Below are 13,502 nucleotides of genomic sequence, written 5' to 3'. Positions count from 1 at the left end.
TAAACAAATACTATTCTGATTTTCACAATTCAGCAGTCCTATGCTTCTCTGAAACCTGGTTAAATGAATCAATTGAAGATAGCAGCCTGAACATTCCAGGGTTTCAGATTGAACGATCAGACAGAATTACAGAAACATCTGGTAAAAAGAAAGGAGGAGGCTTATCCCTATATATTAATAGCAACTGATGTCAAGATTTAAAAGTAATTTACAAAGTCTGTGATAACAATTTAGAGACTTTAATTATAAACTGCAAACCATACTATTCGCCTCGCGAATTTTCCTTATTTCTTCTAATTGCTGTTTATGCCCCACCACAAGCCTGTATAAACAAGACATTACGAACTCTAGCTGACCAAATCAGGGAAGCCAAACACCCTGATTCACTGGCCATTATTTTGGGAGATCTAAACAAGGCAAACTTAAGGAAAGAGCTACCAAAATACTTTCAGCATGTCAATTGTCCCACCAGAGGCAAGAATACTCTAGACCATTGCTACACAACACTAGAAGATGCTTATCGGTCTTTACCACGAGCAGCTGTAGGACACTGATCATTGCATGATTCACCTTGTACTTGCTTACAGGCAAAGACTTAAAACCACAAAGCCAACAATTAAATCAGTGAAGACCTGCACGGAGGAGGCAAAACTAAAGCTACAGGCATGCTTTGACTGCACTGATTGGAATATTTTTGAAGATACCTCTGCAGACCTGGATGAACTCACAGATACTGTAACATCATAAGTCAGCTTCTGTGAAGACCTATGTGTACCTACAAGGAACTTGCAAATATACAGTAACAACAAACCTTGATTCACATCTAAACTTAAGCAGCTACGTCATTCCAAAGAGGAAGCCTACAGAAAAGGTGATAAAATTCTGTACAATCAGGCCAGAAATGCACTAACAAGGGAGATCAGAGCAGCAAAAAGAAGCTACTCTGAAAAGCTAAAGAATCAGTTTTCAGCAAATGAACCAGCAAATGTGGAAAACTCTTAAAAATATCACCGGCTATGGCAAACTTCCTTCCCAGGCTGAAGGTAATCAACAACTGGCAGATGACCTGAATGAGTTTTACTGCAGGTTTGAAAGGAAACTACAGCCACCTATCTCCACAACCCCCATCTCAGACACACCAACAACAGCCAAGCCTCCTATAACTGACCCCATTCCATTGGGTTCACAACCCCTAGTGATCACAGAAAAGGAAGTGCAGGACCTATTTCACAGACAAAAGCCAGGAAAAGCTTCAGGCTCAGACAAGATAACTCCTTCTGGCTTAAAAGTCTGTGCTGACCAATTGACCCCCATCTTCACCCATATTTTCAATAAATCACTAGAGATGTGCTATGTTCCTTCTTGCTTCAAATGCTCTACCATCATCTCAGTGCCGAAGAAGCCCACCATCAAGGAACTGAATGACTACTGACCAGTTGCTCTAACATCTGTAGTCATGAAAACCTTTGAAAGGCTAGTGCTTTCCTACTTGAAAACCATCACGGATCTGCTGTTAGACCCCTTGCAATTTGCATACCGAGAAAATAGATCAACAGATGATGCTGTTAATATGGCTCTGCACTACATCCTACAACATCTTGAGTCTCCAAAGACCTATGCAAGGGTCCTCTTTGTAGACTTTAGTTCAGCATTCAATACCATCATTCCAGACACTCTTCTAACTAAGCTAAACCAGCTACAGACTTGTAAGTGGATCACAAGCTTCCTAACAAACAGGAAGCAGCAAGTGAAGCTAAGCAAGATCACATCAGATACCTGTACAATTAGCACAGGGCCGCCCCAAGGCTGCGTGCTCTCCCCACTTCTCTCTCTATACCAATGACTGCATCTCCAACGATCCATCTGTTAAACTACTGAAGTTCGCAGATGATACAACAGTGATTGGTCTCATTCGAGACAATGAGGAATCTGCATATAGACGAGAGGTGGAACGACTAGCCTTGTGGTGCAACCAAAACAATCTGGAACTGAACACACTCAAAACCGTAGAAATGGTGGTAGACTTTAGGAGAAACCCTTCCATACTTCCACTTCTCACAATACTTGACAACACAGTATCAACAGTAGAAACCTTTAAATTTCTAGGTTCTATCATATCGCAAGATCTAAAATGGACAGCTAACATCAAAAAAGCACAACAAAGAATGTTCTTTCTGCACCAACTCAGAAAGCTTAAACTGCCCAAGGAGCTGCTGATCCAGTTCTACAGAGGAATTATTGAGTCTGTCATCTGCACCTCTATAACTGTCTGGTTTGGTTCTGCAACCCAACAAGAAAGACACAGACTTCAGAGGATAATTAGAACTGCAGAAAAAATAATTGCTACCAACCTACCTTCCATTGAGGACCTGTATACTGCACGAATCAAGAACAGGGGCCGTGAAAATATTTACAGATCCCTCACATCCAGGACATAAACTGTTTCAACTCCTACCATCAAAACGACGCTATAGAGCACTGCATACCAGAACAACTAGACACAAGAACAGTTTTTTCTCGAACGCCATCACTCTGCTAAACAAATAATTCCCTCAACACTGTCAAACTATTTACTAAATCTGCACTACTATTAATCTTCTCATTGTTCCCATCACCAATCTCTTTCCACTTATGACTATATGACTGTAACTTTGTTGCTGGTAATCCTTATGATTTATATTGATATTGATTGTTCCTGATTGCTTATTTGTACCCTATGCTTATCATTAAGTGTTATATCATTAAGCGTTAAATTTGTACCCTATGACCATCATTTGTGTTGTAAGTGTTGTACCTTGATGAATGTATCTTTTCTTTTATGTACACTGAGAGCAGATGCACCAAGAGAAATTCCTTGTGTGTCCAATCATACTTGGCCAATAAAAATTCTATTCTATTCTATTCTATTCTATTCTATTCTATTCTATTCTATTCTATTCTATTCTATTCTATTCTATTCTATTCTATTCTATTCTATTCCATTCCATTCCATTCCATTCCATTCCATTCTATTCTAATTTGATTACAGTGCAGGTCAGAAGGTGGTGAAATAAACGAAAAGACAAAAGGGACTGAGCTTTCCTGTAAGTACTTGTTGGACAAGATGGAGCTGTTACAATTGGGCTTCATTTCTAGGTGGCTGTTGTCTCCCATGGACCAGGTAAAGCCTCTGTTCTGAACTGAAATTTGGAGATTTCAGAATAAGCAGAAAGGTAAGAGAAGGACGTAAATGGGTTAGAGTTGTAGTTGATTTAAATAGTTCAGTGCCCTCTGGATCGAAATTCAGAATATAAGTTGAAAACATTATTAGGAACAATTGCAAAATAATTATTTTAAACTTTGTTAGGCTGCAGCTACATACAGGTAGTCCTTGACTTACAACAGTTCGTTTAGTGACTGTTCAGAGTTACAATGGCACTGAAAAAAGTGTCTTATGAACGTTTTTCACAAATTACAACCTTTTCAGCCATAATTCATGTGATCAAAATTCAGATGCTTGGTAATTGATTCATATTTATGACCATTGCTGTGACCCAAGGTCATGTGATCACCTTTTGCCACCTTCTGACAAGCAAAGTCAACTGGGAAGCCAGATTCATTTAACAACCAGGTTACCAATTTACCAACTGCAGTGACTCACTTAACAACTGAGGCAAGAAAGATCGTCAAATAGGGCAAAATTCACTTAAATGTCTCACTTAACAACATAAATTTTGGGCTCAATTGTGGTCATAGGTCGAGGATTACCTGTATTTAAGAGCATAGTGGAGCTTATGTTTGATAAGTTAAATGGGGGCATATGTATCTAACAGGCCAATACAATTGATTTGTGCAAAAAAGCCTAATTCTGAATATTTGGGAATTGAAATATAAATAAATGTTCCATCTGTAGAGGACAGGGACTGGCTTCTGATTCAGAACTTCCTTTTTCTCTAAAACCCAAATAAGCATTTTCATCCAATAGTCATGGGAAAAATTATTCATCAAGCTAGAAAAAAGAATAATTTCCAATTCAGAGGGTTTATAAATTCCAGCAGACGAGTCAAAAATAGTTGCTGCTTTATTGTATTTTTTATTATAGATTTTTCCCTTAATTAAGCAGCAGAAAAAGCAAACTAGAACAAAGAAATGCACAAGGGCTTTTCATACATGTTGGTATATGTAAAGTTTTTACCTGAAGCTTCAGTAAAAGATTTCCAGATTTCTTTATAATCATCCACACGTAATTGGGGACTGACAACAGAATGAAAAAGTAATGCCTCCACCTCCATATCCTTAGCTTAAATAGTTGCTTTTAACAAATGAAACAGGAAAATAATTCCTAAACTGAGCTCTTTTGTTATTTGTATAATTTAGCTGTCTTTGAGACTGAAAATACTGGTCAGAATTGAAGTATCAATAATTGTAGTTATAAATATTGCCAGTAGGTGGCAATGGATTATTCTTTACATAGAAAATGGTAACATTATTTTCCAATATTGCATCCAAAGTAAAAGTCTCAGCATCCATTGAAAACTTCCCTGTGGAGTTGGTTGGTTTTTATAAATTCCAAGGTTTGGAATACTCCATAATATCAATCTGGCATGAGAAAAAGGATCCAAATGAAAATTTCCAGAAATACTATGCCACAATTTTCAAATTGGTGGAACAGTGAAAAAAGTTATATTTATTATATTTTGAACCCCAAACGATCTGATTAATTAAAGGCGCTATGTGTGAGTATTCCTTAAGTGACGCTCCCCAGAGTTCAATAGCTGTAAAATTGTATGCATAATGGTATGACTGAAGATTAGGGAAGCTAGACCTCTCTTCTTCAAATGACTAACGTATTTTTTCAACAGCAGTTTGAAATCAAAAAACTACTTATAGATTTACCTTGCACGGATAGTCCTTGACTGACAACAGTTTGCTTAGTGACTAAAGTTATAACGGCACTGAAAAAAGTAACTTATGACCGGTCTTCATACTTTTGACCATTGCTGTCACGTGATCAAAATTCAGACGCTTGCTAACTGACTCATTTTTATAACGGTTGCATTGTCCCGCCTTTTGCAACCTTCTGACAAGCAAAGGCAATGGGGACGCTAACTTAACAACTGCAGTGATTCATTTGACAAAGGTGGCAAAAAAAAAGGTGGTACAATCAGGCAAAATTCATTTATCAAATGTCTCACTGAGCAAGAGAAATTTTGGGCTCAATTGTTGTCATAAGTCGAGGACTATACTGATTTTTTTTAAAAAAAAAACTTTTCCCAATAGGTATAAAAATGTAATTTGGATGCTTATAGATATTTGCCTGTTGGCTTCAACACTAATTAAAAGTATCCCGATATTCATCCAGACTTGTTAATCAAATACATCGGAGCTGAAACTGGAGTACGACATTGAGAAATAAACAGCAATAATTAGCATATAATACCAATGTACCATGCAGCCCAATGAAGTATGCCGAAGACCCTTCACAGATATTAAGATCTTATCTTATGACACAAGCAGATCCTAATACATCAGGAATCAAAGGAGACACTGGGCATCCTAATTCAGTATTTTTATAAAGTAACCAGTTGCTGTTTTAAAGAAAACAAAAATCATGAACTTTGGCCATTTAAACTGATCACCTTTGAAAATGCTTGCACATTAAAGAGCCTTTATTTTTTGCTAACTGCTTGAAAACCAAGCAAGTATTCCAAACTCAGGTTTCAAAGGAGAAGGAGATGTAGGTTCAAGGATGTTTAAAGGTGATCACGTGCTCCGGCCCCTCAGTCCTTACTCGTTCCCCGGATGGTCAGGATCCTCAGAGCTTGGGTCTGAGGCTGATGCTTTGCAATGCCCAGTCCGTGGTTAATAAGGCTCCCCTGATTTGTGATCTTATTCAGAGGGAGTCCGCGGACTTTATGGGCATTACGGAGACCTGGTTGGGCACAGAGGGGGGTGTACCCCTGGTTGAACTGTGCCCTCCGGGTTTCCGCGCATTCCATCAGCCAAGGGCCCAAGGTAGGGGTGGGGGGGTGGCGGTTGTGATTAAAGAGAGTCTGGAGCCGAGGGAGTCCACTGTACCTCAGATAGCTGGTTGTGAATCCCTCCTTGTGAAGTGGGGCCATCGGAATCAGATGGGTCTGTTGATCACGTACCTGGCTCCTTGCTGCGTGACTACAGCCCTACCTGAGCTACTAGAGGTGCTTGCTGGGGTAGCGGTTGAGACTCCCAGACTTTTGGTCTTCAGGGATTTCAACTTGCCATCGGCCGGCTTGTCATCAACGGTGGTTCAGGAGTTCCAGGCCTCCATGACGGCCTTGGACCTGATTCAAGTAACTGATGGCCCTACATACATTGGGGGAGGCGCACTAGACTTGATTTTTATCTCAGGTCAGTGGGTTAATGATCTGGAATTAGGAGATATAGTGACGGAACCGGTGTCATGGTCAGATCATTTTCTCCTTCGCCTAGACTTTCGGACCGCCACCCACCACCGCAGGGAGACGGAGCCAATGCGTTGGTTCTGTCCCAGGCGCCTGATGGACCCGGAGAGGTTCCGGACGGAGCTTGGGCCGTTTCCTGAGGATCTGGCCCACGGCATGACTGAAGAACTAGTTGCAGCCTGGGAACGGGCCGCGGCTGGGGCTTTGGACCGGGTCGTGCCTTTGCGGCCTCTGACCCAGCGTAGATCTCAATTGGCTCCTTGGTTTTCCGAGGAGCTGAGAGAGATGAAACGCTGGAGAAGACGCCTAGAGAGCACTTGGAGGTCTAGCCGTTCCGAGGCTGATCGGACACTAGTGAGGTCTTTCACTAAGACCTACCTAGTGGCAATGAGGGAGACGAAATGTTCTTACGTTTCCACCCTCATTGCATCGGCAGATAACCGCCCGGCCACCTTGTTTCGGGTGACCCGTTCCCTCCTTCATCAGGAGGTTCGGGATGACCCTTTGCAAGGACGTGCTGAGGAGTTTAACGGTTATCTATACGATAAAATCGTTCAGCTTCGGGATAGTTTGGACCAAGATTGCGATGATCCAACCGAGATGATGGAGACGAGTCTTGTTGAGGTTATTTGGGATGAATTTGATTCTGTGGCTCCCGAGGACGTGGACAGGTTGCTGGGGAGGTTACATGCAACTACATGTTTACTGGATCCGTGGCCTTCCTGGTTAGTGCTGGCTGCTCAGGAAGTGACACGAGGCTGGCTCCAGGGGATTATAAATGCTTCTTTGTTGGAAGGGGTTTTCCCCGCCGCCTTGAAAGAGGCGGTGGTGAACCCCACCTTAAGAAGCCTTCCCTGAACCCAGCTATTTTGGGGAATTACCGGCCAGTCTCCAACCTTCGCTTTGTGGCGAAGGTTGTAGAGAGTGTGGTTGCATGGCAGCTCCCTCGGCACCTGGATGAAGCTGTCTATCTAGACCCGTTCCAGTCCGGCTTCCGACCCGGTTATAGCATGGAGACGGCTTTGGTCGCGTTGGTGGATGACCTCTGGAGGGCCAGGGATAGGGGTTGCTCCTCTGCCTTGGTCCTATTAGATCTCTCAGCGGCTTTTGATACCATCGACCATGGTATCCTGCTGCGCCGGTTGGAGGGATTGGGAGTGGGAGGCACTGTTTCTTGGTGGTTCTCCTCCTATCTCTCTGACCGGTCGCAGACAGTGTTGACAGGGGGACAGAGGTCGTCCGCGAGGCGCCTCACTTGTGGGGTGCCTCAGCGGTCTATTCTCTCGCCTACCCTGTTCAACATCTATATGAAGCCGCTGGGTGAGGTCATCAGTGGTTTCGGGGTGAGTTATCATCTGTACGCTGATGATACTCAGCTGTACTTTTCCACCCCGGACCACCCCAATGAAGCTATCGAAGTGCTGTCCCGGTGCCTGGAAGCCGTACGGGTCTGGATGGGGAGAAACAGACTCAAGCTCAATCCCTCCAAGACGGAGTGGCTGTGGATGCCGGCACCCCGGTACAGTCAGCTGCACCCGCAGCTGACTGTTGGGGGCGAGTTAGTGGCCCCAAAGGAGGTGGTTCGCAACTTGGGCATCCTCTTGGATGGACGGCTGTCCTTTGATGAACATCTGGCAGCCGTCTCCAGGAGGGCTTTTTACCAAGTTCGCTTGGTCCGCCAGTTGTGTCCCTTCCTTGACCGGGATGCCTTATGCACAGTTACTCACGCTCTGGTCACGTCTCGGTTGGATTATTGCAATGCTCTCTACATGGGGCTGTCCTTGAGGTGCACCCGGAGGCTACAGTTAGTCCAGAATGCGGCTGCGCGAGTAGTAACGGGAGCCGCTCATGGCTCCCATGTAACATCACTGCTCCGCAGTCTGCACTGGCTTCCTATGGTCTTTCGGGTGCGCTTCAAAATTTTGGTTACCACCTTTAAAGCGCTCCATGGCTTAGGACCCAGGTACTTACGAGACCGCCTGCTGTTACCTTATGCCTCCCACCGACCGGTACGCTCTCACAGAGAAGGTCTCCTCAGGGTGCCGTCCGCCAAACAATGTCGGCTGGCGGCCCCCAGGAGTAGGGCCTTCTCTGTGGGAGCAGCGATGCTCTGGAATGAACTTCCCCCTGGCCTACGCCAAGTGCCTGATCTTCGGACCTTTCGCCGTGAGCTAAAAACATACTTATTTATTCAAGCTGGACTGGCATAATGGTTTTTTAACATTTTAATTGGGTTTTATTGTTGTGGGGTTTAAAATTTTTAAAATTTAAAATTTAAATTTTTAAACATTGGCCTTTTTGTAATATGTTTTATTTTAAATTTTGATTTTAATTGTATATATATTGTGTTTTATTTAGGCTGTACACCGCCCTGAGTCCTTCGGGAGAAGGGCGGTATAAAAATTTGATAAATAAATAAATAAATAAGGAGGAGCAGTCAGTGGTGAGTCCTCCATTAATGCTGCTAAGCAAGCTGTGGGAATGTTGTCATCAGAAGTTAAATTCAGTTCAAAGATGTCTCTACTTTTAAGATACTTGGTAGAAGATAATCTTAAGAAAATCTTTACTTACCTCAGCCTCCCAGATACTAAGCTTTGAGGTATAGTTGAAATAAGATGAATAATTTTAAAACATACAGTGAATGTAGGAGAACATTACCAGTGACAGCATTTTATAATACCCATTTTCTAAGTGTTATTACATCAACAGTTAATTTAAAAGATCAGTGCCTTCCTATCACATAAAAATATAGACGAACAGCTGATCTGGAAAAGATTACTATGAAATAACATGTTCTCAGGTTAAAAAAAAAACCAGTTATCGTGCGATCATAAACAAATTAGAGATGTGCTGACCCCTGAATGAATCACGAGTTGAAAAAGTCACATGGTTTTCTGTGAATCATTCCATGGTCTGCTGTATGAAAAAGTTTGGTGTTGTTTTTTTTTTTGTTTTTTCTCCTTCTACTTCTAATGCAACAGACTTGGCAAAAAGGCTCATATGTTCTGCGAGAGCAGTGATGGCTAACCTTTTCTGGACCAAGTGCTCAAAGCGTAAATATGCGCATGTGCAAATGCGCGTGCATGCCTGAACCCCCAAAATGCAATGCATGCACACCCCTGTGCATGCGCTCCACCGCTGTGCATGCACATGCAGCTCCCCGCATGCATCCCCACAGGTGGCCCTGCATCCACCCACCCCCGCATGTGCTCACACCCCTTGAATATGCACCCCGTCCCTGCACATTCACGTGTCCCTGCATGTGACTGCCCCCTGTGCATGTGTGGCAGAGACCAGCTGGACGGCGGGAAGTCCACATGCATGCACGCCGGAGCTGAGCTGGGGCAACAGCTCGTGTGCCCACAGAGAGGGTGCTGTATGCCACCTCTGGTGTGCATGACATAGGTTCGCCATCACGGTTCTAGAATCTAGTGAAACAGACCATGCAGAAGGAATGCATGTTATCTGTTTATCTTTTTTACAGTAAAATGTATAATGCTATCTTTGTAAAATAAGGAAAGTCTTCAATTAAAATTATTTTATTGTTTTTAATTGTATCTTTTTAAAATATATATATAGAATAGAGTAGAATAACAGAGTTGGAAGGGACCTTGGAGGTGTTCTAGTCCAACCCCCTGCTTAGGCAGGAAACCCAAACCACTTCAGACAATGTTGGAGCATTTACAACTTCTGCAGGCAAGTTGTTCCACTGATTTATTGTTCTAACTGTCAGGAAATTTCTCCTTAGTTCTAAGTTGCTTCTCTCCTTGATTAGTTTCCACATATAATTGCTATGGGTCTGTTGGTAGCCTCCCAGAGTCATTCTGATTTCAGTGGCATCTAAGCTTGAGTTAAAAAATAAATCAAAAAAGATAAATTAAATAAACAATTCAAACTGGCGATTAAAAATTGAAGAGTATTCTCATATCTCTTAAATGCATTTTATTTATTTATTTATTTATGTGTAGTTCTGCAAATATTCCTATCCTTCTAGACACATTTATAGATATATACTATATCATAAACGGGCATCTGTGGGTGTATGTCTAAAAGTTAAAATGGTAGCCACAACTGTACATTCAAAGCGCCACCCTATTTTTATGTATGTTGTATATGTATTGCTATATATCTTAAAAGTGTCTTCAATCACACTGTTTTAGCTTAATTTATTATTTTTGTTTAAAAAGCCATCTTAACTTTTTAGATTCCTCTTTAGGTCATCCACATTCTTTAATTTACAAAACTCACATCGGAATATTTATTACTATACAAATATACATGGGTCTTATCTAATAACTAACTGGATAATATTTTTTATTGCTCGTAAAGAGACATACTGTTAACTGCTTAAAAAGTTAGTATCTAATGGCAGAGCTCTACAGCTGTTTTCAGAATATAAGGTGTCCTGAGATGATAATTTACTGAATAGAAATATTTTATCCATTCCATTCCTAGAGCTCTGTAAGAACAGAAATAAATCAATAAAAACAGGCAACAGTGTTTTGCATGTTGCTGAGCAGTGAACTCACTGCTATAATTCTACAATCCAAACCTTTGGTTTCTAAAATCATTTGTTGAGTTTTACACAGAGGCTACTTTTAAGCAACCATGGGTATTTACAGCTTTCTTGGGAAGGACAAGTGATGCAGATATTTGGATCTTTGTGAGAGTCACCATATTCTTGATTACACAGTTTAAATTGCAGTACATTCTCCATTTGATACAGCAATTGTTCATTTCTAACTTCACAATCAAGAAATCCTTTATTCAGAGTAGCAATATTGTGACAGGTGATAGAGCAAATATTCTGTGTTAATATCAGATATCAAAAGTTTAGACTAGAGAGAACTTGAGGATGACTTGAAGGACTGAAACTACAACTGCTATTGGTCCAGATAATTGACGGTAGGGAAGGAGAAAGAAAGGAACATTGGAGGAAAAATCTAATCAATCACCAGAAGTATGCTTTGAAAATCAAACATTTCAAAGAAAGTAGGCTTAATGAGAATTTCATAAGGATTGTTCTTCATAGCAAGAAATAATCAGGAAGCCACTATGCTTATAAGGAGCATTTTCTCTACATTGCTATCTTATATTTCATGTTTTTATTGACTTGCTGAAATATTGCCGGTGAATTAAAAGCTACCCTGATATCGTATAAATTTACCATTTGGGTTGTTAATAAAATCTATTTCACTGGGCAGCTTTACCTCATTGTTAAATACACAATCAGGCTTCCATTCCAATGAGAAAAAAAAAAAGAAAGGATTTCCTTCTGTCTGTCATAACTGATAGAAGAGAGGAAACTTGTTAATGTTCCTGTTTTGAGTAATCCATTGTTTTCCTTTCTCGGGATCATTTTCATACTTACTATGCGTCCCTGCTTTTTCCTTTTAAATCTGCTGACAGTTGAGGCTTAGTCAAAATGCTGCTCCTTCTGAATAGTTAGGACTAAGAGATTTACATCATGCAAAGGCTTTCGCTCTGTTCTCATTTAACTTCACAGTTTTTTGGGTCCCATTTTTAGTAGGCGGTGTTATTTTATCAAACTGAACGCTTCACTTCCACACTTTGAGCAAAAAGATTTCTTCTGCAAAAAACATGCCAAGGAAAATTCTTGGATTAGTCTTGTTCATCCTAGCAACATGTGCAACTTTTCCAGCCGAAGGGCAGAAAAATGTGGTGAGTTTTCTGTTCTCTGAGGGGTGAAAACTGCAGTCTGTTCTGACATTTTAACTTGGAAATAAGCTCTTGGGGAACTTGGGAAAATTAGCTTGCTTCTCAGGCAAAAGTTGTAGAATCCTTCAGCACTTAAAGGGGCAGTAGGATGTTTGAAAAGACAATGAGTTGAAAGAATAAATATTACTTCAACTGGAGAAAGCATTCAGCTTCCCACTTAACTGGACCTTAGAGCTGTGTCTGTCCTTGCACTAAATGTATGGTTTGGGAAAATACATGTATAAGATTGCAAAGTTGATGCGTTTTAATGAATTAAACAATTGAGAACTTTCCATTAGAATTAGAAAGTTAGATCAAGTGATTTGGCAATTCCTTTAGCATGACCTAACTATTTTTAATTTTTAGATTAGATATTTGTAAAAGCTGAATAATTTCCTCCTTTCAATTATTCTTATTTAAACATTGATAAATATATGGTCTAATTCAAGATTGCAATAGGGCAATCCCACTAACATTCCTTGAAGCCTCCCAGAGTAGAAAGAGTAAAAATTTGGTCTCCCTATTTTTTTTCCCCCATTTGGGAGTTTTAGGGAAGCTAAGGGGGAAAATGCATGCCTTATGGCTTGCACGTACTTAAGACACCATTTCACCATTCCTTGACCCACCAAAGAGACCCTGGCCCTACCCACCTTTGTTGTGGGATCTTGGCAGGTTGTGGAAATTCTGCACAAGTCTTTGATCCAGGTTAACCTTTCCACTCATGTTTGTATTTAATTCAAATTTCTCCCCCTTCCCCCAGTATTTTGGAAATTCTGATGATCCACCAGAGCCTGGAATAAAAGATCACTGGGAGTTGGGTGGCATTTACATTTTAAATAAAATTTTAATAAATTTTAAACAATAAATTATGATGTTGGTTGCATAGATGTTTAGACTGGATTTTGCATTTTTATTCATCTATTAATCCTTCCCAAGAATCTGGGATAGGTAGATGAAGTATTATTTTTATTATGGTTGGTTACACAGTCTGCCAGATTTTTCTTCATCATCCTCTTCCTCCTTCTCATCATCATCACATTCCAAGAAATTATTTTAAACTCTCAGTCCTTCCACATATAATTTTCCATAATGAACCAAGAATTATAATTTCAACTACATAATTTTAGGAAAAGAAAAATAATTTTATTTCTGGTTGTAAACAACTCAGAATCAGATCTCCTTGTCAATCTATTGCTGTTTACTCAAGATCTTTTTTTTTTTTAATCATATCTTGAACAAACATTTATGAATATAGAATGGATCAAAAAGTAATTTAATTATTGATAAAGATCCTCATAGCATAAGTATTTTTTAAGATATAAAACAGTTGTGAATGAATGCATGTCTTCAGGCCAGTCAATTGTT

General features: G+C 40.6%; 1 protein-coding gene across 1 annotated transcript in view; it reads left to right on the top strand.

Moving 5' to 3' along the window:
• Positions 1 to 11,688: 11,688 nt before the first annotated feature.
• STAB1 (stabilin 1) overlaps positions 11,689 to 13,502 on the top strand; it is a 139,278-nt gene continuing 137,464 nt past the window's right edge. Inside the window, exon 1 of the mRNA XM_058173998.1 lies at positions 11,689 to 12,101. Coding sequence (XP_058029981.1) covers positions 12,021 to 12,101 — 81 coding nt within the window. The 5' untranslated portion in view covers positions 11,689 to 12,020. The remainder of the gene's footprint in view (positions 12,102 to 13,502) is intronic.

The sequence above is a fragment of the Ahaetulla prasina genome, chromosome 2 (assembly GCF_028640845.1).
Source record: "Ahaetulla prasina isolate Xishuangbanna chromosome 2, ASM2864084v1, whole genome shotgun sequence".
In the NCBI taxonomy this organism is placed as follows: domain Eukaryota; kingdom Metazoa; phylum Chordata; class Lepidosauria; order Squamata; family Colubridae; genus Ahaetulla; species Ahaetulla prasina.
This window is presented reverse-complemented; position numbering and strand designations above follow the sequence as displayed.